A 27,234-nucleotide genomic window follows, 5' to 3' on the forward strand; every position below is an offset into this window, starting at 1 on the left:
TTTCTGTCTGTCTTTTGTACACTCCTGTGGCTTGTTACTCTAATAAAACTTGAGCTCTCTGTAATATGGATTGAAATAGTTTTGCTTCTGCTTTTTGTGATGATACTGATTGTTTTATTGGTTCCCAGTAGTAATTCATCACTCAGGTAATGGATCAGCTTGTTTTTTTTTTTCCTTTGTGAAATAATTTCACACAAAATCCATAGTTTGCTGTAGCTTACATGTTTGCTCCAAGAACTGACACAGTAACAGGTATTGTGGATAAATTACTGTAGGCAAGAAACCTGTATGGGTAAAAGATGTTCACAGGTAACTTCATTTATAACTTTATTTATTTTATATCAATTTATTGCTTAAATATACAAATCCATGGGGATTTTTGCTTCATGTCACAGTTTAAGCCCAGCCGATAACTCAGAACAGCTGAACCCAGGAGATTTCAAAAATAAGATGTGGCAGTTATTTTACTTAGGTTCACACACTGTATTTGAATACATCTTGATCTCTATCATTTATATACAGCCAGCAACATTTTGTTCAGTAACTTTCCTTTTCCAATGACCATCCAAGACACCTTAACTATAATAAATATTATTTTATTCTAAAAAAAAAAAAGGTTTAAAAAGCTTTATTTATATAAGAAACTTGGTACTTTTCTGAAGGTTAATTCAGATGCCATCCTATGATTTCCATGTGTATGAAGGTCCACAACTTACAACCAACAGCTGTTTTAACATTAAAAACTTGGTGCTGTCCTTACACTTGCTGACAGAATGAAGCTCAAAGTTCTTACTGTGTCCAAATAGAAGTTTTCTGAAACAGTGTCCACTTCTCAAACACATGAAAATCATCAACTGGAGAAGGAATACTCTCTTCAGCACCCAGACTAACAAGTCATTGATTTAATTTCACATCTTCTTAATGAGATCAGTTTCTTTTCCCAGAAAAGCAGATGCAGTTTCACGGCATATAAATCTTACTGTTGGGAAAGAGGTTTTTGTATTTGCCAAAAGCAGAATTGCCGATTATCACCTTCACCCTGGCTGTGCCATCTTCAGGCATCACTTCTACTTCCTGAACTGTTGCTTCCTTATAGAGCCAACTGTAACAGTAAAAGTGTATTAGCATCTTAAAGGTATAACACACTGCATACAATGTGATCTTTATTTTAGGCCAGTATGTTGCAATCCAGGTAATGTAACACTTTAAAAGACAAAGTGCTTCACTTCTAATTTGCTACTTGCTCTTTGGAAATAGGGCACAGTGTTTTCATAAACCTTTCAGATTTGCATTTTTCTCAGCAATCTGGCTCCAGGACCAGTGGCATGGTCTTTCAGGAAGTATGTTTTATAATACCAACACACAGACCTCTGAAGGACACTTTCAGCCGCAGACTCCACGGTATCTAATGGGGATATTTTTTCTCAATAGGTCAGAAAACTTTGATAATTGCCAGTGTAATTCTTAATGCAGACTGATATCAGTATTATACGATTTGGAAATTTTAAGACATGCAGGACTAACAGTTTCATATTTCTCCAAGTCCTTCTTACAATTAAAAATCATTTACCTCAGCTGAGGTCCCTCTAAGTCGACGTTAACTGTCAGAATCTTCTTCCCTGTTGCTGTCAAAATTTTTTTCTCTATTTCTTCTTTCAGCTCTTCTAAACCTTGTCCATGTAGAGCAGAAATGGCTAACACATTTTCTTCAGCGGGTTTATACCTTAAAAGTAGCCATTGCAGACATGTTTGCTCATGAAGGTTAGGTCATGAAAATATTCCAAGCATGGACCATTTAATTACGTTACTTTATACTGGTACATTCCTACACATTGTGTCTACACAAGTGATTTATTTTGTAATTAAAAGATAATTCATTCTTTTTTAAGACCACAGTTAGATACGTAAAGGATTGAGAAACACTATTAAATGTATTCAAAAGTGTGGGAGCTCGTTTCTAGACTAAGAATTAAAGATTTCTGAACATTAGAACTGTCTAAGTACATTTAGCATCTTCTGCTTACCTTTCTATCAAATCCACTTTGTTATGAACTTCCACCATTGAGTCCAGTAAATGGCTGGGAAGATTCAGATTCTTCAGAACTGACAGCACAGTTGCTTTCTGGAGGATGGTTTCTGGATGAGTAATATCCCTCACATGAACTATAAGATCCTAGCAAGCATCAATATATAAGACAATTACTTAATAAAATACATCAGTTAGCAGGTTGTAGAGATTTTACACACCAATGTAAAACAAACCCAGTCAATCAAACTAGTTACAGAATTCAGACTTCAAATAATAACTGATCAATTTTTTCAAAGCTAAGGCTGTGTAACAATAAAGCTTAAAAAATACTGGGGAAGGAAAAGAGTGAGCTCCAAAATGGTTTTAGGGTAATGGCTGAAAAAAATGTTTCAAAATGAGGGAACACCCCCACTTAACTTGTAATTATGTTTTTACATTTAAAATGCAGAAGATTATCCTCATCCTTAGCTCCTGAGATACTATTATTGCTGCTTCACTTAGAAAGTGTTATACAAAAGTTACCAGTTTCAAGTACATACACAATCATGTTTGCTGTGATAAAAACGAAGCAACCAAATTCAGTATTTGCATTCACAGTGTTTCATCATCTTTATTCAAGATACTGCCTCAAACTTCCGAAAATCAGTGAGAATTAAATTTCACGCCTTTCATTTAACACTTCAAAATGAGAAACAAACAGGATAATTGCAGCCAGCTTTTGAAAGTCCTATTATTACATGGTGAAGTCTAATTCTCAGCAGTATTCCAGCATGTAGTTACCACTGAATTTCATTACCTTTGATGATACAGGCTTTTTGTTTAAATGTCTGTGTATGCAGACTTACACTTTGCTATAACACAGGAAACTAACTTTAATGAGAAAATGATTGGAAAAGTATATTTATGTTTATCACATGCTGCCTGCATCACATCACAATCACCCACTCATAGTGCTATAGGAAACCTGAAGTTAAAACCAGATCATTCCAGAGGCTTTATTTCATTTTTAACTCTTAAGAAAGCTAACCTCAAATTATTCAGATGCAGTGTTTAGGTTTTCAGATATTTAATGAGTAAAGTCTAAGTTACCTGGTTTACGCTAGTGAAGGACACATATACTCCAAAAAAACCCTTTCTGAAATCTCATCATATCTATACATTCTGCATAATTTCAAGTATGAGAAAATGGGTTTATGGTGAGATACATCATTATCTTAGGAGCCCAATACTAGTCAGCCACATGCTTCACTAAGAGCAGTATTCCAATTAACTTCTTTTTTTGAAGGAGTGAGGATTATCCAAAAGGAAATTGACTTCTCAATTCTTATAGTCAACTACTTACTGAGTAAACCACTTCTTCTAAGGTAGCTGAAAAGGACTCAACCAGATTATGTGGGAGATCAGTCAGAAATCCAATGGTGTCAACATAAATAACTGCCATATGTGAGGGCAGATAGCCAGCATGGGCTGTAATATCAAGAGTGGCAAACAGCTGATCTCTGGGCTGAATTCCTGCTTCCCCAGTCAAGGCTTTGATCAAAGTAGTTTTTCCTAATTAAAGGAAAAAAGACGAGATTTTGGTGGCTTGTTTCAAGTAAAAATTTAATTTGCAAGGCTCAGGTGAGTTGCGCGATGTAACACATTTTTTCAGATCTATTTAATTTAAATCTAGGCTATGCTTCCCTGGAGATGTTCAGGAGTTATCTGGACACAAACCTGAGTAATGTGTTCTAGGTGACCCTGCTTGAGCAGTTAGGGTGGAGATGATCCCTAGTGGTCCCTTCCAACCCCAACTATTCTGTGATTCTGTGATTAGTTATCTATATGATGTTAGGAAATCCAAAGACAGTCTTAACTTTTGAAAACTGGAATTGGATTTAAAGCCACAGCTGGAAGCTATGCTGCAAAACTGCAAGATGATCAAATACTGAACTGACCTGCAAAGTGACCTACCCACATCCCTCACCTCTCAGACTATCTGAAGAGCACTGCCATGACAGCATTAGAAAGCATACTTACACACTCCTCAGTGCTTCTGTTGTCAAACAATTCAATATTTACTTGTTAAAACCAACAGTAAACAGAAGCACTAATAATTCATAGCTTACTAGGTTGACGCTTTCATTACACATTTCCTCATGAACTTATCACTGAAGACATTCATTTAACTCAATGAATATTTCATAGAATTTAGTCATTAAAGAGCTCAGTATATACCCTGGCTGAAGTATTTAAATTATGTGTACAATACTGCAAAATATGTATATTTGATTTTTCAGCTTTAAAAGTATGGAAGGAGTAATGGGTTCAAACTAAAACAGGGGAAGTTCAGGTTAGATATAGGGAAGAAGCTCTTTACTGTGAGGGTGGTGAGGCACTGGAACAGATTGTCCAAAAAAGCGGTGAATGCTCCATCCCTGGCAGTGTTCGAGGCCAGGTCAGGCGTTCCTGCCCATGGCAGTGGGGGGTGTTGGAATTAGATAATCATAAGGTCCTTTCCAACCCAAACCATTCTATGATTCCATAACATAAAAATTAGTACAAGGTAAGTTTGTTTTTATAAAGATGTTGAATAAGAAAATGAAATGGGTCTTAAGATAATGTAACCTGAAAAAGTATCTAGTCCAAAGGCTATTTATGCCTTGTGTATGAAAAACTTCAGCTTAATTTAGATTCTGAGAACATCTCAGAACACTATACATCAATCAATGAAAAGCTACAGTGCTTCTTAAGCATATTTCCACATCAGCTGCTACATCTCCTGAGTTTTCCTCCTGTGCCTCAAGCCTTCACAGTGATCCAAATATCAACATACTTTTCTCTCACCCATTCTGATCAAGTAATAGAGATTCATACATAGGGACACTAAAAGTATAGTCTTCAGCACTGTATGTAAAATCTTTTTGGCACAACAGGTACTAGGCATTTCTCCAAAACATATCTTCAAGACCAAAAAACCAAAAGAACTAACTACAAGCAGCATAATTTGCTTTCCTAACTATACCTTAATTGACACATACTCATTACACAGTTTAAAAACTAATTAAAAGAAGAAGCCTATTCACACTGAAATGAGATTCTGGCTAGAGATTCTAATTAAAAAATAGACAATGTAAGCTCTTTCGTGCTACAGTTTCATGAGGTTTTGCTTACCACAATTAGTATAACCCATTACTGAGATAATCGGAAACTCGCGTTTTTTGCGTTGAGTTCTAAGTAAAGACCTTTTCCTCCTTAGTTTCTCCAGGGCATTCCTAATTTTAAGTTCTTTTTCTTTCAAGATACGATATTGTATCTCCATAAATGTTTCACCTGAAATATACAAATGAATAATTGGCAGAATATTCTACAAGAGAAACAGTAAACCAAGTGATGTTGCGCATTTGGAAATCGGCGACTTAGTGCTAGGGCAGCTGAAGCTATAAACAAACAACTAAAACTACGCATTTTTGCCTAAGAGTCAGTTACAACTAATTATTAAAATATGCACTAAGCACTCTAGAATAACCATGTACACTTACGATAAACCCCTGTGGCAGCAAACAGTCTGTTCATGGCCACTTACTGAGCCAGAACAGACCAAAACTTTAAGCTACTTTCCAACACATTTTTGTATGTTCACTTAATTAGATGCAGAACACAAACAGCTTTTCCTCCTGGCCTCCTCCAAATAAATAAGATGCAATTAATATTGTTCAAAGGCTATGGAGAAAATAAATCCTCTAATTCATGAGAATTTACCTGAGCCCATGATGTATCTTGATCCACCTCTCTGCTGATCTAGCTGAGACACCTCATTTTTCAGGTTTGACCTGGCAGTGGAGTGACAGTTAATTAAGAGCAATTTTCTTTAATCAAGCTATCCTAAAATGCCTAACAAATGTGAAGCAGTAGTGATATTCTAATAGCACAAACAAAACCGCTAAATGACAGAGCTTTAAATAAAACCTGCTCATGGTGAGAAGCATGGCAACAGATTTCCACATTTTCCTAGCTTCTCAATGTGGTTTGAAAAAGCGTGCAACTCTTTTAGCAAGTTATAATGGCTATTCTGAAATTTCAGAGAGCCAAAGATGGTCCTGATGCATCCATGCAACTCACACCAACTGCCATGTACAAACATGTCTATACCATATATGACACAAATGGTGTCATTTTTCTTCATAGTATAGTACTATAAGTTTTGTTACTGTAAAGAAATAGTCACTAAACTATGTGAATATCAGTACGTGATTTGCACAGCTCAAGGTACCTGAGAAGTGGAATTTCAGCCAGTGCTATCTGAAGTTTTGCTTCTTTGGTCCGGGCATTACAGCGAAAAATGTGAAGTACAACCGTGTATCTGTCAAAGACTTTCACACCCCAGGCATCTTCTAGTTCTTTCTTTAGCCATGTAAGACAAAATAACCTAGATGTTTTCTGTCCCCCACAGAATCTGTAGATCAATTCCTACATAGCACTACAGTTACAGTTAGCTGATGGACACTTGACCTTAGAGGATTTCAGGACACTTGAACTTAAGAGGATTCCATTTCAGTGGATGGGCAACGATTATGAGCACACAAAGGCAAAACTGGTTGACCATGAAGAAAGGTGTTAAAGAAAGTTTAGAGGGCAGAACTTTATGTCTGTACCTATTAAGAATCCTTCCACTGCCTTCGACAGATTCTGACAACAGCCCTTAACAGCATATCTCAGAATCAAGAATCTCAGTGGTTAAGTCCTTGTAAAAAAATAATTATGAAATGCTGTGATGGGAAATGATAGGGATAATAGAGGAAAAAGAAAAAAAAATACCAAAATTAAACAAACAAATTATAGACAGCAAGGCAAAAAAAATTATTTCCTAAGCAGCTTTTCACAAAATACTTGAAAAACCCCAGTCAACGAACCAAAACCCAAACAACCCTCCCCACCTTTGTTCTAATTCAGCAAAAGACACTTAAAGTATGCAATAGGTCCCCTCTGCTCTCTCTAAAATCCAGAATGCTTGTTTCACACATGTTCTCAAGCACTTTCTTGAATTAACCCTATCAAATTGCTCTTAAGGTTCAGATCTGTACGAGAAAAACTTTTTAGCAAATGCAGAACTGTAAGAACACATACTATAAATTAGGGAATATCAACTAGAAAATTGAAATGAAACATTTTCAACTTACATTTTATCAATAAAGTGCTTAAAGTAACTTTATTAGAGATATTTACCATCTCTGTTCATTTTATAATCAGGGAAAGCGTTCAAAACTACCAGCAAAGCATTATGTTTATGGATTTTGCATGCATTTTACACCCTGTATGATGCTGTATACACAAAAAACCTAAAAAAGTATGTATTTCAGTTTGTCTAAGCATTTCAAAGAGCATCTATAGTTTATGTACCAGTTGTTTTACTCCTAGTGTTCAAAAAAGTGAATCATGCTCCTTTCCCCACCCATTTAAAATATGGTTTCTATTTAAGGGTTAGGAATGAAAGTTTCAATATTTGAAACATTTAAATACAAGCTTGCTCTGAATTTACACCTCGTATTAAAAATACAGTACAGTGTCCCACAGAACTATGGGAAAATAAAGACACTATCCATGTAAGTATAAAAACTTCTGCATATAGCTAATCCAAAATGTTGACATTCTTCATAACAAAAGCTAGGCTGTCACCTTTAATTTGTGAAAAAAAGACCCTAAGTAACTTTTTCAACATTTTCAGTGGGGTCAGTGGTAAATGCAGGAGCATGGTTATTAGATTGCTCGAAAATTTCATGCACAAGAGCTGGAAATACATAAATATCTACCAGACAAATGTAAAAGGAATTAAGTTTCCTTTCAACAAAACTCCAGGTGTGTCCAGGTGGCCACATATATTACCACTTGCGAATTCAGTGTCATAACTGACCCTACTTCTTGTAAAATCAAGAGCTTCTGAACAACAGTGATTCAAAGAAACTTATTTTATACTCTATTTAATTACCTTTGTTAGTGAAGATATTCTTTCCACATTCAAGAAGACAGCTGTCACTTGGGGCAATTTTTTAATCTTTTCTAAAAGATGGATAACCATTGCAAAATACAGTGTTAAATGTCAATTCTCTTTTTAAAATTCACAGAATATAAAACCATTTTGCACAGAGCAGAATGCTCATAAAATATTCAAATGGCATCATGTTCTTTGCTCACAGAAGAGTTGTAATTGCACTAGTTTAGTACTATGTCAAGAACAGACGCCAGTTTCACTTGTGTCAGTCACATGAATGTAGGGATTAAGTTGACTCACACATTTTCAGTGATCTCAGATTAATTGTACTCTGTGCTGCTTTGTAACCTCAAGAAAATTCTTTGATGCTTGTTTGCAAACCTGCACGATGGATGAACAACATTCTCTCTTCAGCTTTCTTACATATCTTTAAACAGTTCAACTGCAGAAACCTTCCATTTAGAATGCTGCAGGACTGAAAAAATCTCCATCCTTACCTGTTAAAACCTGGAAGTTTCCTTTGCCAAAAATTAATTTCTTGTCAGGATTTTTTGTAGGAATAACTATTTTATCTAAAACTGTCCAGTTCTGAAGGGTATCTACAAGAGCAACGGCTTCAGCAACCTGTAATTCAGCTTTAGGAATACAAAAAAGGAAAAAAAAAGATTATAATATACCATTATAACTTCGCCCAGATTTCCAATAACTATAGTACGTGCATGAAAAGGGAAACAGTAAGCTACACTAAAATTCGACAAGGCTATTTATATCAACCTATTGCATAAGGAGCAAAATGTCTTGCCTCTAATCAGAGTAATTTACTTCTACTTTGATGCAATTTTATCACACAAAGCATCTTTCTACCAGTACAAATTATTTCCACGGTTGTTGATCTAGAGGAATTTTTAACTGTATTGTCAGCAAAGAAATTATCAAGCTTTTTGCCTTAACAAGTGAAATAACTAACTAGCTGGAAAATAAATTATGTTATTTCAGATGAGCACAAACCTGGGTGATTAATTCCTTTGTGTATTGTGGCAATATTTAAAGAATTACTAATATGACATATCCTGCTGCTAACTTTACTGCTACTTTTTCATAAAGGACTTACACTGATTTATGACTTGATAAAACCAGCAGATTCCGATCCTGTATTCTGGTTCATCAGTCACTTTAAAAAAAACACATCTACATGGCAAAGCACTGACTTCTGAGGACTTTGTGAAATGACAAACACTACATGGGCATATCCTGGTAGATAATAGTTGTGCATGAGCCAGCAATGTGCCCTTGTGGCCAAGAAGGCCAGTAGTATCTTGGGGTGCATTAGCAAGAGGATTGCCAGCAGGTTGAAGGAGGTCATCCTCCCCCTCTACTCTGCTGTGGTGAGGCCTCACTTGGCATACTGTGTCCAATTCTGGCTCCCCAGCAAAAGAGAGACATGAAGCTCCTGAAGCAAGTCCAGTGAAGTGCTACTATGATTATTAAGGGTCTGGAGCATCTTTCATATGAGGAAAGGCAGAGAGAGCTGGGCCTGTTCATCCTAGAGAAGAGAATGCTCAGGGGTGATCTGATCAATGTGTATAAGTATCTGAAGGGAGGGCTTCAAGAGGATGAAGCCAGACTCAGTGGTGCCAGGCAGTAAGACTAGAGGCAGGGGCATAAACTGAAACAAAAGAAATTCCACCTGAACACAAGGAAAAACTTTACTGTGAGGGTGACTGAGCACTGAAATAAATTGCATAGAGACATTGTTCAGTCTCCTTCCCTAGAGATTCAAGACCCAATCCTGAGCAATGTGTTCTAGTTGACCTTGCCTGAGCAGGGAGGTTGCGCTAGATGACCTCTGGTGGTCCTCAACCATTCTGTGGTATCAGATCAGAGTATCCAGTTTTGATTTCCCCCACTTTTCCTCCTTTCATAACAGATTTTCCAATTCCTTCTACATCGCAAAGCCAAATTTATATATCAAATATGTTACCCTGGTCAAAAAGGTAATACATTTTTAAAGATAACCACAATCCTCTTCCTCCTCATATTGTTAGTGTTCCTTGTAAGATTTCCTGTTGTACCTGTGGTGTTTCAACAATCAGTCCAAACCATTTGTTCAGAATTCAGGCTCTTCATCTGGAGGGCGTAAATAAATGGAAACGGATCACTGCCATTCTTCTGCATGTCTGGACAGAAAGGTGCCTTCGTATTTTATTTATTTTTCAGTTGTAAAATGGGACTGCTTATGTAAATTTTGAAAAGGTTACAACCTTTTTCTGCAACATAACAATTTGTTATAATAAGCAGTACTAAAAAAACCTAAATGAGATTTAGGTTCATCACAAAATTGGAGTACAAGAAGAATCATATATAAACTGTCTATATACAAAAAGCTAACTTATGAGATGCTTAATCCTTTCCAACTTTGTAATCAGAGAAATATTTCAAGGAGTATCAAGTTAATAATATATCTTAATTGTGCATGATTAATACCTATATATTAGACAGCTACAAGGATTTAGATGCACCCCAGGAAAACCTACTTTCTGCAGGTCTGTGCTGCTTTGCTGAGGATGTTGCTCTAACACACTTCACTTTACAGCTTTATATTTAGATAATTTCCATTAAGTGGTCAAGACCAGGTTGGATGGGCTTTGAGGAACTTCTTCTGTCCATGGCAGAGGGGCTGGAACTAGATGACCTCTAAGGTCCCTTCCAACCCAAGCCATATGATGATGCCAGGAGAGTATTCTTGCTTTTCACCCAACTCCTGGGTAAGCCTAAGAGTGCAGGACTCCTGCCTGCCTGGCCAGACAGCAAGGCTGAAGCCTGAAGGCTATTAACGTTCTGCTAAGGAGGGTGAAACACTTCTATTTCCTTAAGCAACCTTAAAGCTCCATACACAGAGTCGTTCTGCTCTCCAAGCCCCAAAGCTATGGTGATCCAAAAGTCAAAGCACAGATCTGCTAACACTCACTGACAGCACATTGTCTCTTAAAAGGTTATCAGAGATCAGCCACGAAGACTTTTCATCAGAGCCTGTATTTCGCTAGCTGTCCCAGACAGTATTTCTATTGTACCACTCCAGTAACGGATCTACTTTACGCTAATGGCACTCACTCCCTACAAGTACTCCTGCGGGCCATAGAGACCTAGAACGGGAGAAAACCGAGAAGTGGCGCGGCTGGCTGCCAGGACCCACTGTCGGATGACCGTCCGAAGCCTCCCCATACCCCAGCCCCGGCGCGGCCACGCACCAGTGGTGAGCGGCGATTTCTTTGGGCCCCACTTGACCGCCGGGTGCACCACGACCACGCGCTGCACGCCGGGCTCCACAGCCAGAGGAGAGGGGCCCAGCAGCTCCTCCAGCTCCGCCTCATCCTCATCCTCATCCTCCTCTTCTTCTTCTTCTTCTTCTTCTTCATCCCCGCCGGCGCTCGCCGCTCCGTTCCACCGCCCTCCGCCGCCTGCCCGTGGTGGTTCACTCCTGCCCGGCGGCCGCTGGGGAGCCCGTAGGCCAGCGGCGGCGCTGAGCGGGCGGGCGGACAGCGGCCCGCCATGGCAGCGGGCCGCGCCGAGAGCCGCCACCACGAGTCGGCAGCGCGCAAGGAACGACTGCGAGATGCGGCCAGGCCCCATAATCACCCCTCCTCCGGTCAAAACAGCTGCAGACACCACTACAACCTCATCCTTCCGGCCCTCACCCGGCCGCTACGGAAGCCCGACGGCATTAACGCACCCCGAATGGGCGGTATCGAGCCACGTGACAGCGGCCCACGCCCCTGATAGGCCTGGCGGTGCGGAGGGATGGGCCGTGATTGACGCGGGTCTGCAGACGGGGCTCAGGCCGCCGCAGTAAGGGGCGGGGGAGCGGCTAGCCAAGGGGCGGTGTGGGCGCGCACCCCGGCCTGCGGATCGCGGCCACGGCGCAGGTGAGTGACAGACCCCGGGTTTGACGCACCGCGTTTCATACTTCTCTGGCACGACCCGGGGTCTCGGGTCTCGGGCTTCCCGCGTCCCATCACAGCGACGGTGTTGTTCCTGAAGCAGCCCTGCCTGTGCGGGGTGCGGGCCGCCGGCGTTGCGGGGTCTGCCCCGGGAGAGGAGGGTTCAGCGGGCCGTATGGCCGTGGGAACTTAAGGCTCTCTCACGGGCGGCGGCTTTGTAGCGCTGCCGCCTCAGGGCTCCTGAGGTGCCACCTGCGAATTCGCCTGCCTGAAGTAATGTGTTTCTCGGAGTCGCATCCGTTTCTGCGGACTGGTTTTGCGGGGGGCTTTCCGACTTGGTTTTGAGGGAGCTGCCTGGAACTGTTGCAGTGTGTCCAGAGGAGTCGACAAAGATGATCAGAGGGCTGGAGCACTTCTATGAAGAGAGGCTTGAGAGAGCTGGGCTTATTCAGCCTGGAGAAGGTCTCTGGAGAGACCTTATAGCAGCCTTCCGGTACCTAAAGGGGACCTACAGGAAAGCCGGAGAGGAGCTTTTTACAAGGGCATGTAAGGACAGGACAAGAGGGTAATAACTTTAAACTGAAAGAGTTACATTTAGATTAGATATTAGGAAGAAGTGCTTTACTATGAGAGTGGTGAGGCACTGGCACAGGTTGCCCAGAGAAGGTGTGGCTGCCCCATCCCTGGCAGTGTTCAAGGCCAGGCTGGAGTGAGCTTTGAGCAACCTGGTCTAGTGGAAGGTGTTCCTGCCTGTGGCAGGAGGGTTGTAACTGGTCCCTTCCAACCCAAACCATTCTATGGTTCTATGAATTAATTCTCTTTTTTTTTTCCTCTTTTCTTGACAGTTTTTGGCTGCTGTTTCACCCGCAAGAAGTAGAGCCTTGATAAGTTTTTAGCACTACTGATCTTGGTGAATTGCCTCAAAAGAAGTGCTGCTCTTGTTAGCTTGCTGCCTATACTGCTGAAATAATGTAGCGGAAATGATAGCCGAGCCCAACACAGCCAATAACCTTCCCAGCCAAAAGTAAGACCTGTCAGAGGTTGCCTGGAGAATTTATTGGTAAATTAAGGTGCTGTCCCTTGAATTTGTGCCCCACAGATACTGGGCAGTCTACCATGTGTCGTTTTGGTGGGAGGGGGAAAAAGCAGGGATTTGCTATGCACTATGTCTTGTTACTAATTTCTCCACTTTATTCCCTTTATGTATTGTTTAGCATCTTCTTAATGTAGTGCTTTATGCAGGAACCTTGGCCTTACAAGCTTTTCTGTGCCTTATTCTGTGCACCCCTGTGGCAGGGGGGTTGGAACCAGGTGGTCTTTAAGGTCTCTTCCAACCCAAACCATTCTATGATTCTGTGATTATTCACCACAGTGGAAATAAACCTACTTTGAGGAAAAAAAAAAAAAGGGCAGATTGATAGTCAACACATGTTCACTTCAGCTGTGGATTTGGGGATACTGAGCAGGAAGACTGCTAAGTAATCTGTAATCTGCCTGTTGGCACTGCAGAGGGAATTGCTTCTCTTTTTTTTTTTTTTAATTAGGATATGTCATGTCTTCTTCCTTTCATAATGTATTTCTCCAGTCATCAGTTGAGGTGATCTATGAACCAAATATATTCATATCATTGTCTGCAAAGTGGTATTTAGAAGTTCTACTAGAGCAGATACAAATAGATAAAAGGTAAAGCTAAAGCATTTGGGCATATCTTGTCTAGTTTCAACGGGTGAAGCTGCTTAGGAGTCCAGTGCTGCATGCATTCGTTGCAGCCCAATCTTTGCTGATCCTGCCACCTTCTGAGGATGTCTGCTCTAGGTCTTTTGCTTCATTAAGCTCTAACAAAGGCTGAGAGGTGTATTCCTCATATTCCATGATAACAATTAATATAGCTTCCCATATGTCCTTTCCAGTATGTTTCATCTGAAGCCAGCCTCTTACTTGTGAAAGTGTCAGAAGGGCATCTGGCAATTGCTTACCTGAGTTTCTTATGTTGCTTCTAAAAGATGAAACAGCTGTATTGAAATTTCTAATTTTAAAAGTCTACGTAGGATTCTTCCAGTAGCATAGGTTAATTGTTCCTTTTATGCAGCTAAAGCAATGTTATCTTTGTTAAATAGGTAGCTTTCTTTTTAAGGGTGAGTCACTAAATCTGCTCCAAATGTTTATTGAAATGAGAAAACTGAATTCAGAAATTCTTGGAACAGTATTGTGTTTGAGGACTAGATGAAGGACTTCGCCTCCTTCCAGCTTCAAGATGTTTTATCTCATCACTAGTACTTCCAGTGCTAGTGAAAGGACTGTATTGTGGCAGGCATATGAGATCAAAAAGAGTCAGAGCCATACAGGGTATAAAAGCGAAAATTAGGATAAGATAGGAATGCCTGTGCTTCCTACTGATTGCTGATGGAAACAAAGTGAATAGCAGGGAATTGTTTCTTACCAGCATGAGGCAGTGAATTTAGGTATACAAAAGTGCTCGGTATGGTATAGACTAGCAGAGGAGAGCAAAAAACCCACTAGTTCAAAATTTGTCAAACCTACAGTTGCACTCCTATAGTTGAAAAGATATTAAATAGAGAGATGTATAAGAACTGCTGCAGAATTGATCATGTCATCCTCAACTAGATCCAGTGGTTCCTACTTTGCTCAAGAAGGTTAGAGGACATCTTAATTCTTTTAACAGTTTCTTCAACAGAAACTTAGTTGTGCAAATAAAAACTCAACCAAAACATCTCTGTTGATCTCTAAGTGGTTTCATGAAGTTTGGTTTCTAGGCTCTGGTCTAGTTCCTGCGAATGTTTAAGTACCTGCCTTATGAACAGTCTTACTGGAAACACCAGTATTAAAAGGGAAAAAAGAGAAAGGAAAAACATGAGTGTTGATAATGCCTGTATTTTAAAAATTTCGACTTCTGTGTAGATTGTCTGTTGTAGCATGGTGCTTCCTATGGCATTGCTACGTGCTGTGGTGCACTGATAACCAAAGCAGTTCAGAAAAGTAAATGGCTTTTTAATATTAGTATTTAGTGCTTTTTGCATTTGTTGAGTGTTTTAAGACAGATGCCTTAGTGCATGTGTGAAAGTTACTCTAACTGGTTTCATCACAGAGATGTTGCTTTACTTGGCGTTGTTAGCCCAATGTGAGGAAGTTATCGATCATCTGCTTTCTTATTCTTGCAGGCTTTGCTGAGCTTTGTTAAGCATATACCAGGCATTCCCTTACTTTGTGGAGCCCCTTTTGCTACAGGTACATTTTGCCTGGCATAAGCTGACTAAATAGCACAGGGCAAGTAGATATCATCTGTAGCGCCATCCTTCAAGATGTTCTTGGGAAAAGACACATGAGTTAAAACTTCAGAGAAGTATATTCTAGACAGATACTAAAAGTCGTGCATGATTAGACAAGTACTTGACTGAACTGTCCTGCAGCAGTGATGATTTTTTAGTTATTTGTTTTAATTCATCTTGGAATCTAATATAGTTGCTGTAATCAAATACAAGGCATTTATTTTTATGATGGCGTGGAGCAAGTTGCTAAATAGTGCATGCAAACAAATCAGGAAAAGTTTTTGAGAGTGTGTTGAGCGTTACGTTTAGGTAAAATGCAGCAACAGGTAACACATGTTATCATAATGTTGGCTGGCATCAGACTTGTAGTTCTAGTGAAATGGTGCGAGTCAGAACATGTTAGTCCAGCCCCATAATGTAGCATACTGCTTTGAAATCAAGAGTGGAAGGATTTAACTACCTAGGATAAGTAGCTCCTTGATGAACATGTTTGGGTTCTTTTTGTTGATTTGTGGTCTGTAGAAGGATCTGGGAAGAGCTGACTGGCATCAGAAAAGCAGTACATGTTGCTGTCTCTTGCTGCTTTTCTTTTCAACTAGGAAGTCTCTGGTGGTGCTTGAGACACTTAATCTCTGTGACTTGCAATTGCAAATCAAAGAAAACATTTGAAAACTTTTGCAAACTATTGCTTATAGCATGCTGACTCACTTGTGAACTATATAGCTCATCCCTCTCTTTTCTGTGACATGAGTATTGGTAGGATGAACTGATGTAATGATTGGTTTGCCTTGAATATGTTTCTTGGCTTCCATCTGTCAAGCACTGAGGCATATTTTGAACTTCTCTATAACAAGATATTAATTGAATTTAACTTTCATGGGACTTTTCTCTGTAGGGAAGTTAAGCATTTGCATCATTGTATTTAGAATGTTGATATATTTAGAGTTTTATATTTATATAGAATTTTTATAGGAGTCTTTGGAGACCTAATTCTACATCGCTTATGGTAAAGTGTGCCAATAGATTAAAAAAGTAAATGGAGATTTGTTAACTATGAACTTCTGTCTGCTCACACTAATAAAATAACATCAGGACCTTGGTCCTGCAGTTGATGCTATTCAGCCTTGGGATTTGCTTTACAGAGGCAATGTCTGACTGAAACAGTCTTGGGAAGACAGCAGTAGTGGTTATCTGGCACTGATAAACCTAGCTGGAGTTGAGCTGGTTTTGCCTCCACAGCACAGTTAATTCTCCGTCTGGGTTAGCCAACAGTAGATATTGGAGAGTTGACTGTGTCTTACAATGTAATACACTGTTTTATACTTTGTAAAGTGATCGTTTGTGTTAGCACACTTTCTTGTTGCAGCAGTATCAGCAAAATGAAAGTAACTGTGCACTCTCATATTTACGCTTTTTTTGGTGCCTTATATTATGAGTCAGCTAGCTTCATGTCCTGGCCACCATAGTTTAAAAGGAGGCCATAGCAGCCAGCTACCAGTACTGGACCTGCTGCACAAGTGGGATCCAGCTCATCTGTTCAAACGTGACCTTTGGCAAAGCCTATTGTTAGCACTGAGAACGATGAAAAGTGGCATGATTTCATTGCAGATAAATGTATGGCTTCAGATCTCCCAGAAGGTGCATCTTTATTTTCCTCCATCATACTAGCAATGACCTTCAAATGAAATTTCTTATGTCTTTTTTCTTCAGCATGTTTTATAGACAAGGTAAAACAGTTTCTTCCTCTTGCTTCAAATTGTAGACCCATCAAATGTTATTACTTTCTTTTGTTTAGAGCACTCACAAAGTGAATGCATACTCATGTTATTGTTTCATAGTGCAAAGCTCTTCAGTCAGCAAATGCTGGCTTAAGTCAACATCAGGATTCTGTTTCATTTACTTGCTTTCTACTTTCTTGATATCCTTGATAGTTTTGCTGTTTTCAGTGTATCTTGCCGGAAAGCAAATAGTTTGAAAAAGGCCCCAAATTTCTGGTGTACTTTTAAAGTCAGCTGTTTTGTTTCTAGTAACAAAATGACATAATTTCCAAACAAGTAATTAAAAACATTTAAATACCTATATAAGCTCTTGATTTCTTCTGTTGTTTGTATTGAAGCGTAGTTTTGTGTTCTCACTGCTAACCTCTTCAATGTATCCATTACACTTCAGAGAGAATGCTGTCCATGATGAGACTGTGCCTGAGTCTGCTGTGCAGAATGGCAGCTGTGTGAGAAATGGCAACCTGAAAACACCAGTAAGTTGATTTTTAAAATACCCCCCCCATGTTTATTAAATAGGAATTTATTTTCTGTCTCATTCAATTGTTACAAAATTGAGTATTACATAAACCGATCATAATATGATACATTGTTGTGGTTTAAGCCCAGCGGGTAACTTGGAACCATGCAGCCACTCACTCACCCCTGTTCTTCCCTCCACCATGCTCTCAGAGGAGTGGGGAGGAGAATTGAAGGAATGTAAATGCCAGAGGTTGAGATAAGAACAGTCCAATAACTAAAGTGTAATAGAAAACTAGTACTACTAGCATCAATAATAACAATAATGATGGGGAAATAACAAGGGGAGTGAATATGAAACTGAAAGGGGAAAATCGGAAGAGAAAATAATAAAACACAAGAAATACAATTGCTCACCACCTGCTGACTGATACCCAGCCAAACCAGAGCACTGATCTGGGCCTTCTGGCTAACTCCCACCATTTCATATACTAGGCATGATGTGCTGTGGTATGGAATACCCCTTTGGCTAGTTTGGGTCAGGTCTCTGCTTCCGCCCGGCTTCTTTTGTCCCTCCTCACTGGCAGAGCATGAGACTGAAAGTCCTTGATCAGGGTAAGTGCTGCTTAGCAACAACTGAAAACATAGGTGTGTTATCAGCATTGTTCTCAGACTAAAGCCAAAACACAGCACTGCACCAGCTACTAAGAAGGAGAAAAATAACTTACAGCTGAACCCCAAACATGCAGTCTAGTCACTGGATGCAGCTTGACCTCAAATTTTATTTGGTGTCAGAACCTCAGTGCTGGCTTTTAAACAGTCAGTTCATTTCAGTGAGTGTTTTTCCTTAGCTGTGTATTGTGTGTAGCTGATGTTAATTTGAAGGTTCTGTGTTTACCCTGTGAGTGAAAAGATGTAGAAGAGTTTCTGTGCTTGCTGTCTATTCTGCAGAAACTACAGCTGCCACTGAAAAATGCCTTCTGGATAGTACACAACTGGTCAGAAGCTTCTTTCCTGTTATACATTCCTATGATTATGACTCATTGTTGAGATAAAATTCAAACTGGTAAACCCTTTCTTTCATTCCCTTCCAGTATGGTCATGTTTGATAAGACTTTATTTGTGTCCTTGAAGCTTAAAAGTTAGCACCCTGGGGAAATCATTACAATGAGAGTAAAATAGACTTGTTATTAGGGGATAATTTATGTGTTGGCTGTTATGTGTTATGTTTTCTCACATCTTTTTTTACTTGACTCGTTTCAGAGAGAGAAGCGGAAGGTCCCACAGCAGTGTGAGAACATAAGGAGAAGTTCTGCCAGTAGCAAAAGAGTGAGCCGGCTGCAGAATGGCCAAGTGGTTGAGGCGGTTACGTTGTTTGAAGTGGTTAGCATGGGGAAGCAGGCCATGCAGGTATTTCTGGTTCTGAATTCTGAAAGGAGTTGGTGGAGGGAAGATAGATAGATAGATAGAGTGCTCATTTCAGTTATACTCTGGAGCACTGAAATTTTGGTCTGTTTTGGCACAGGTGGAGAAGAAATATGTTTGACTGGAAAACTTTTATGAGCATGACTGTTGAAAAGAATGCATCTTCAAGAAATTAGCAAAGAAGGAGCTGTCAGATATTTGAAAAGGGGAAGGAAACATGTACCTAAACCAGTGTTCCTAAAGCAATGTCTGAACATACTGAACAATGAGCAATGTCTGAACATACAGAAATATAATTATTCTAAAAATACCAAAAAGGTTCATCATTAGAAAATTTTGCTTGATCAGGATTCTGAAAATCAGACCCTTTTTTCCTCCCCCCTGAGAGGTTGCCTTTTGGTTTTTTTTTGGTTTTTTTTTTTTTTTTTTTTTACCTCCATTCCAATACAGTTTGACAGCATTTTGCAAAATAGTCAGGTTCCCCTTGCCTCTGTGTAGTTAAAAATTTTCTTCACTGTGAGGAAGCCCACCTCCCCATACTCTGTGAGCATATATTATGTTTGTCTATATGTACGAAGGATTAAAACCTGGAGCCCAAATATTCTTATACGGGGTTATACCTATGTCTCTACTATGTAGTGTCTGTAAGCAAAGTGCTTGTGTGCACACATGAAAAGTACATTTATATTTTGGATGCAAGACCTCAGTTTTTCAAGATGTTTCTGTGGATGGACGTTTGCCATGCTATAGCTGTGTTAACTTGAGTAGAGCTCCTTGAAGAGCTCAGCTTTTGCTGTGCAAATCATAAATTGCTGTGCAAATCATAATGTGAAGGGCTTGGAAAGGCAGCAGCTGAAGTCCGTACTGCTGCTGCAAGAACTCATTAGACCTGTGTGGCACTAGAAGTGGGTTGAAGCCTGGATGGCCTGCCCCAGCAGGCCTGTGTCACATACAGGCTGTACTGCCCTAGAAATGAAATTTGGAGTTGGTTTTCAGCTTCAGTGTGGTATGTGAACTGTTTCAGGCTACTGCACAAATAGGGTGCTGAAGAAGACAACTCCCAGAAACAGTTGCTAATATTAATTAGTAGATTGTGCAGAGGTTAAATGTGTTGTGAGGTGTTTAATTTTTTATTTTTAAGTGAAACTGTGACCTGGGTGCTTGCAAGAAGTCAGGAGGATGATGTTTTGGTTGATTTATATTAAATTAATTGAAGCTGTGGCTGTTTTCCCTATTAACAAGAAGCAAAGCATCTGTGAATGGCAACATTGCCCTGAGCAGAATTTGTGAATGAGCAGTTCAAGACTTCATTTTGCCCCAGAAAGTGTCTTTTTTTTTTATGTGCTATTAGAAATGGAACAAAATGGTGTGGAGTTTATTCTCGTTTTTATAATTTAATGTAGACAGAACAATGTTAGTTTGTGTCCTTGTCATGGATGTTGTTAGTGGAGTGCAGCATGCTGTGTTCAGCTCCTGACTAACGAGTTTCTTTAATCTTTTCTAGTCTGTAGTAGATGACTGGGTTGAAGCTTATAAACAAGACAGGAATGTGGCACTTTTAGATCTGATCAACTTCTTCATTCAGTGTTCGGGCTGTCAAGGTAATTTACCCTCTTAGTATCCCTTTTGATTGTCTGTGGGTGAGAGTAGTCTGAAGTATGCTTTCTAAAATGGAAAATCATGTATTTATAATCTGTACTGTTTGTTAAGATGGACTCCAGATGGGAAGGCCTAATAGTAAAGAATATTACTGGTTAAATTCCTTAACTGTGTTTATAGCATACCAGCTCTCAGAGTTGCATTTAAACATGGTTTGCAAGGTCAGGTTTCTGAAATAGCATGTCACATTGCTTTGCAGAATCCCCATATAGGGAAAATGGTTGTGATGACTGTACTAATTGAAATCCAATGTTTTAAAACATAAAATTTCAGTTGCTCTTTGTTTCATAACTTCCTAGTATCTTTTGTTTGGCTAGTATCTTTTTTTGAATATAAACAACCAGGAAATTAAGCTCCCTACTTTGGTGGCTGGAAAGGGAATCTCTTCCCTCAACCCTCTTGTGGTTACTTTTACAAGAGACTTATGATGCTGTCTATTTCATACAAACACTGAGACTGTCTGGGGACTGTCTGCTAGTGAAATGCTTCAGGATGGCAAGAAAGAGTTTTAAGAAGGCTGTTCTGTTAGCTTGAACTTTTGAGTGTATTTAAGCAGCTAGGCCTATGAGAAATCTGGAGAGGGACTTCTTACAATGTTGTGTTGTGACAGGACAAGGGGGAATGGCTTTAAACTGAAAGAGAGTACATTTAGATTAGGTATTAGGAAGAAATTCTTCACTGTGAGGGTGGTGAGGCACTGGCACAGGTTGCCCAGGGAAGCTGTGGCTGCCCCATCCCTGGCAGTGTTCAAGGCCAGGTTGAGTGGGGCTTTGAGCAACCTGGTTTACTGGAAGGTGTTCCTGCCTGTGGCAGGAGGGTTGTAACTGGCTGACCTTTAAGGTCCCTTCCAACCCAAACCATTCTATGACTATGATTTTACACTTCACAGTTTTGTTTTTGTTTTCTGGTCTTTTGCTTTCTCTTAGGGGAAGTGTTTTGGGGCCCTTGACTAGCAGTGGGCAAAATGTTAGTAAATCCTTGAAGCAAATGAATGGACAGAGAAAACACCCATGCCAGACCCCACAGGGCAGAATTCCTAATGTGAATTTCAGTTTTGGTTCATGAGTATTTTCTACTATAAATGAATTTATATGTCTTTCTATATCTATATTGTCCTTACCAGTGTCAACAGAGATAAAGCAGAGAGTCTGTCCTACATGTTTCTAAATTTTATATAAAATTCTTGCTGTGTTTTGGACTTGATTAATATAATAAGGTGTTGGTAACTCTTCTTGAAATACTACTTTTCTAGGCATGGTAACAGCAGAGATGTTTCAAAGTTTGCACAAGAAAGATGTCATGCAAAAAATGACAGAGAACTTTGATGAGGTAGGCAAAGCTTTGAGTTTGCATGTCTTGTTTATATAAACAGTAGGCTCTACGTTAATAGCCAACCTGGACAGAGTTTCTGCTGCTTAACAGGAGCTGTGTCCCATTTCCTTAATTTAGGAGATTTGGAAATTTTAAGATAAATTTGGTGTTCTAATGACCCATTTTAGCAGTAGCAGGATAATTTTTTTCTGTAAGCCACTCTTATTTTCAGGGTTTTATTCGGGCTAACTGTAGTCTTCATGAATCTGCCTTTCTCTTAGGAGTTCTTTTCATAGTGACTTTAAGAAGGTAAATATAACCCACCATTGCAGAAGGTAAACAGTTCCTTTAAAAATACAGTTGTAGGTGAGTGATGAACTAATTGAAGATTTATTTTTTTTTTTTAGCTGATATTTTTATTTGAATCTTCCCCTTCTGTTTTCCTGGTAATCTGAATTTTTAGAGTTGTGTCTTGTCATATGAAAGAAGAAAAATGTATTTCTGAGTTTTAGATAATTGTCAAAACAATAGTGAATATCTAATTTCTTGAGGATTGTTAAGAAAAATGCATAGCTTTACAATACTATTTCTCTGACTGCTCCTTGGTTAATTATGCCAACATCAAATTTTCTGCAGTACTCTCTCAGTTGCTTCTGTGCTTTTCTTCTGTATTTGCCACCTCTGAATTGATTTGTCAGGCAGCAGCCATCATTCTTGCTTTAACTGAGCATCTCTCAAAGACCAGATGCTGTAGAAATTCCCACAGAGGATGAATTTGCCAATGTGGTTTTCTTCGTTTTAGAAGTGTAGTAACACTTGAGCTGGTTTTTGACAGAAATTGTCTGATAAATGTCTGGCTATATGAATTAGTAATCTGGCATTTCTTTCCTAACTAGATTAACCCTGAATAGCACTCATCATAGAATAGGCACTCTGGAAGGTACAAAGATATGATTATTATTAGCATTTGCCTGGATGTGGTACAGCTCTGTAACCTTTTCACTTATCCTGGCACTGAGGGGGCAGATAGGTTCTTTTAGAGATTCTTGGTTTTATTTTCTTAACAAGATATTAGTATAGCAGAGAATTTATTATTAGAATGTCATGAGATTTCTACAAGCAGAATCAATATAGTAGCATAATACAGAATTTATAATCCAAATTCAGTTATGATTTCTAATCACCTTAGTAATACAGAATTTATGATAAATTTAACCTGTAATTTCTCATCACCTGGACCCTCTGCATATCAGGTCAAATCTTAATACATGATTGACTACATAACAATCATAATCCAGACTTGTAAATCATATAAAAGAGAAAGAGTCACTCAGTCCTCAGAGGAAGCAAATGATGGTGGAGGTGTTGCTGCCATCATGGGTCATGGGTCCACGTGTCTCACTGTCCAGCAACAGCTCTGGTCCAAGTTCCCCACTTGCAACTACTTGATTTTATGGACAGTGCTCTGGGTGCTGTGACACTTCCCTGTTCTGTGATGGGGTCATTGCCACTGCCTAGCTGGCGAGGTGCCTGGAACCTTCAAGGCCAGTAAGGGAGGCAATAATCAGCCTTGTGCCCAGGAACCTTGAGACTGGTAGGAAGGGGAAGAAGAAACCTGTTTGATTTGTCTACTTGGTTCATAGGACCTTCGGGTTCCTGATAATGAGGGAAATGGAATAAATACATGACCCACTTGCTCACAAAGAATAGCTGCTTGCCTTATAAAATGGCGTTAGTTATGTTAACCACATTATCAGGGTCTGGGAGCAGGGGGTACCAGTCACATGGCACTGGGCAGCCTGCTCTGGCTGACCCTGCTTGAGCAGATGGCATTGGGTTAGATGATCTCAAAGAGTCCTTCTCAATTTCAGTCTTTCTTTGATTCTGTGTAAACTTGTTCTGGCTTTGGAAGCAGAGAAGGGCTTTAATATGGTCATCGAGGCATACAGGCTCGATAGCTTTGTGGGCAATGGTATTCTTCAGTAGAGAGATAAGCTTGTTTTTAGGACCACTGCTTGTTCTTTTCCCTCTTTCATAAACTATTTTGTTTCTCTTTTCTGCTTTTCTTCTTGTATGTGGCATTTTATTTCTTGCAGTTCTTTCTTTGTTCTTCCATAGGTTTCTTTCTCTCTCTTTGTTACTGCAGTGTTAAGCAATGGAAGAGTTAAGTTTGATAACTGTACATAAAGATAACCGTACAACCAGATGGGAGTAGAAATATTTGTGGTGTTTCACTGAGCCTAATAAATAACTGTAGATGTCATGCCTTTTGTCTTGGAATAATTCTAGAGTTGAGGAAACATCTCTGAATCATGTCACGGAATGAAAACATTTCTCTATAATTTGAAAAGCTCAGAACAGTTTTCCAGAATTTAGGTATTTTACAGTGCCTAGTGCAAAGGCATAAATACTTAAGACTTGCTGCGAAGCCATATCTTAGAATTAATAATGAGGTTTATACCTTGTATATGTTTGCTTATAAATTTTAAAAACAAGTTGTCTCTTGTAGCATGAAAACTCAGGTTTTGCATAAGTGTTGTTTTTTTTTTCCTTCCATAATTGGTTATAAATAAATAAAAATACTGAGACAAGAAGGAATTAGATTTTTATTTAATGTATTGGATTGTTATGAGCCACCTGTAATGCACGTTGCCTTAAGTTTTAATAGCCTTTTAAATATGATGCATGGTTTGTGATATCTTTATGTGCTATTTTAACGAAAAGCTTTTAACGTTTTGTCTCATGCACTACAGGAAAGTGGGTTGCAGTACAAGAAGTTCATCGCCTATCCCTGGATCCTGACAGTTACTTGGCCAGTAGACATGGTAGTGCTCTTGTCGTTTTCTGTAACTGTCGTATAGCACATGCTCGCGCATGTGTGCACACAGAGGTTTTGGCAGACAAATCTGTTCAAAGGCTTGTTTCATCAAAACATTATTTTGCAAACAGAAATGTTTGGAATAATATTTTGAGAACAGAAGCATTTCTCTGTTATGCTTCTTCCCATACAAGACTTGCAGCATTGTGAGGAATTCACTTAACTCCTTGTCGGCACTTCAGTTTGACTTTGCTGTCTTTCCATAGACTCTGTATGAAAGAAAGAAAGAAACATATCCAGGATGAATCGGAGCAGGAGCCTCAGCTGAATGATTTGAATAGTTCTTTGGAAGAAGCAGAGTTGCTGGTCAGGGAGGGAATCTAAGGGTATCCCTAGGTTAGATGCCTAAATTTAGGTGATGTGTACATTGTGCTGTCTGTATATTTACAGTATGCACGTTACCATTAAACACTATCCTGGTGTGATGAACGTGGACAGTAGAAATGCTCTTAAAAAGTGAGATGTCTTCCTGTATTTGTGCTGCTTTTCAGGCTGAGGAGTAAAATTTGGTTATAAAGTAGGTATTTCCTGAAGTTGTTTTGTCTGTCTTGGCACTTGCCACTACTGTTAGACTCTGAACTGATTCTTACAGCCTGATTAGAAATGCATTCCAAATTCTAAACTCCCAGTGTGCTTTGGGTTGCAGACATCCCTGAAATCAGTCTGTGTTTGAGTTTATTTTTCAAGAAAGCAGTGGTTCCTTTGCTTTGGAAAGAAAGCTACAAGAGAAGACCAGCTGAGCAGTGGCCTACCTTTAGGATGAAATTTTCCATAGTGGGTGAAGCTTTGGAGTTCCCTGGCTCCATTCATACCTCTGCCTCATTCTGTGCCCCACTGTGGCACAGTGAGGGGGTTGGAACTTGGTGATTTTTGAGGACCCTTCCAACCTGAACCATTCTGTGATTCTATTATTTCTGTGGAGGTTTTCAGAGATCTAGGTGCCAGTGGTATAGGTGTATTTGTCATGAAGCTGTAGCCTTTGATAAACTCCTTAAGATGGTGGTGCTGCTGAGGAAAACAGTCCTGTCCTGCTCACACCACAGTTGTTCATTTTCACTTTTCAGTCACTTCAGTTTTCTCCTGGATTTTAGCATGCATTTACAGGAACAGGTAGGATGGTGAAGTGGGGAAACGTTACTAACTGTGAGGATGTACAAGAGGCTTGTGGTTTATGCCAATGAAAGTTACTTGCCATGCTGTGGCTTCACATGCCCTCTCACACCTGTTTGTTGACAGCTGTCTGGCATAGGTTGCTTTCAGATGTGAGCTATTGTAACAGTGTAGCTCTGATGAAGCTAGTTTGTCTCAGGGCTTGCTTGTAAACTAGTTGTGTGTCCCTACTTTGAAGTTAATAACTGTAAAAGAAGCTATGGAGGAACTGAGGTGAAGCTGTCAGCAAAACTCTGATATTCAGTGAGAGAGATGTAAATGGTGTGCACAAACAAAACTGCATTTGTAATTACTGTGTTTTCTGTTGACTTTTTTTCTTGTGTAGGGCAATGAAGACTACCCATTGATCAGAACAGGACCCTATTGGAAGAAATTCAAGGCCAATTTCTGTGAATTTATTGCCGTGCTTGTCCAACAATGTCAGTGCAGCATCCTGTATGATAGCTACTTGATGGACACTGTCATCTCACTGCTTACGGGCTTAGCAGACTCCATGGTCAGAGCATTTAGACACACAAGCACTTTGGCAGGTAAAATAATTGACAGAGTTTTGTTGACTTGTGTGCAAACAGAATGGCTCCAAATTGAAAAGCTGTCTTATGCACTGACAGTGCCTTCCTCCTGCTGTATGTTACTGTAATATAAATTATTTGTTCCCAGGTGTTTCGGAATGGAATTTGGATGCTTTGGATGCAATAGATCTAGGCCAATTTTTTCTTTATAAAGAAATTTTCTTCAATGCCTGGCATGACTAACTTTAGAATTATGCTGTGTTCTGATTACTTCCCCCCAAGACTGATTTTTTTCAGGTTTTTATTTTCTTAGTTGGTTCCCTCCACTACTTAATGTAATGGGTTGCATTAACTGCTTCACCTGAAAAAGCTTTCATTGGAATGCTGCTACTCCTGTGGTTCCTATGCTAAAAATGATATTCCTTGTTATACATTTTTGTTTCATGCACATGATACTAAAGGTACTACTTGTATTTTTTTTCTAAAGCCAGTAAATACTCTTTGCCCTACAAAAAGCACTTAAAGTATAATTTGTTCCAAAGTACGCTGTTTGCTTTGGAGGCTCAAAACTCCCCTTGAAGTCTATGCAAACCATCTAGTGATACTTAGATGAATGTGAATTTTTGTTAATTCAAGTAAAATATTAAGATTCCTGGCCTTTTTATGGGCCAGCTTCACTGTTGGGTTGTATGGTGTATTTTCTTTTTTCCTCTTTTTTTTTTTTTTTAACTGAAGATCAGTTCCACAACTCTAGATCCTTTTGCAGAAAAATTAAAATTACAGGATGTAAGAAGAGTTGTTCAGTAAATTAATTCTCTGA

At 39.4% G+C, this 27,234-nt stretch overlaps 2 protein-coding genes across 7 annotated transcripts in view; one reads left to right on the plus strand and one right to left on the minus strand.

Moving 5' to 3' along the window:
* Nucleotides 1-580: 580 nt before the first annotated feature.
* On the minus strand, nt 581-11,652 carry GTPBP6 (GTP binding protein 6 (putative)). Of its 2 annotated transcripts, none has more exons than XM_061459791.1 (10): nt 11,246-11,652; nt 8,495-8,621; nt 7,995-8,065; nt 6,282-6,412; nt 5,771-5,841; nt 5,183-5,341; nt 3,372-3,580; nt 2,025-2,173; nt 1,571-1,723; nt 581-1,102 (listed from the first exon to the last, which is right to left on the minus strand). In XM_061459791.1, the coding sequence occupies exons 1-10, from the start codon at nt 11,546-11,548 to the stop codon at nt 961-963; spliced, it is 1,515 nt and encodes a 504-aa protein (XP_061315775.1). In that variant the 5' UTR covers nt 11,549-11,652; the 3' UTR covers nt 581-960. The 2 variants fall into 2 exon arrangements, with proteins under 2 accessions (XP_061315775.1, XP_061315774.1); XM_061459790.1 differs by having other exon boundaries at nt 8,495-8,632.
* A 1,131-nt stretch (nt 11,653-12,783) lies between these two features.
* LOC133272551 (cohesin subunit SA-2-like) overlaps nt 12,784-27,234 on the plus strand; it is a 57,833-nt gene continuing 43,382 nt past the window's right edge. For 3 of the 5 annotated variants that reach the window (XR_009744466.1, XM_061459786.1, XM_061459788.1), the window contains exons 1-7: nt 12,784-12,959; nt 17,392-17,476; nt 18,723-18,869; nt 20,389-20,485; nt 21,796-21,872; nt 24,608-24,679; nt 26,228-26,432. Coding sequence is in view for 4 of the 5 variants with exons in the window: in XM_061459786.1 (XP_061315770.1) it covers nt 12,916-12,959; nt 17,392-17,476; nt 18,723-18,869; nt 20,389-20,485; nt 21,796-21,872; nt 24,608-24,679; nt 26,228-26,432 (727 nt within the window). In the remaining variant the exon portion in view is untranslated. The other 2 variants (XM_061459789.1, XM_061459787.1) reach the window with 2 other exon arrangements.

The sequence above is a fragment of the Pezoporus flaviventris genome, unplaced genomic scaffold, assembly GCF_033815535.1.
Source record: "Pezoporus flaviventris isolate CSIRO_AGI_PZ_B2104156 unplaced genomic scaffold, CSIRO_AGI_Pfla_v1 ptg000030l, whole genome shotgun sequence".
Lineage (NCBI taxonomy): Eukaryota > Metazoa > Chordata > Aves > Psittaciformes > Psittacidae > Pezoporus > Pezoporus flaviventris.

Coding starts and splice junctions, on each gene's coding strand:
- GTPBP6 (XM_061459790.1), bottom strand. CDS start 11,627: ATGGGGCCTGGCCGCATCTCGCAGTCGTTCCTTGCGCGCTGCCGACTC. Junction 8,066..8,494: donor AAACTTCCAGGTTTTAACAG/GTAAGGATGGAG, acceptor TCCATCTTTTAG/AAAAGATTAAAAAATTGCCC. Junction 5,842..6,281: donor GCTGAAATTCCACTTCTCAG/GTACCTTGAGCT, acceptor CTCCACTGCCAG/GTCAAACCTGAAAAATGAGG.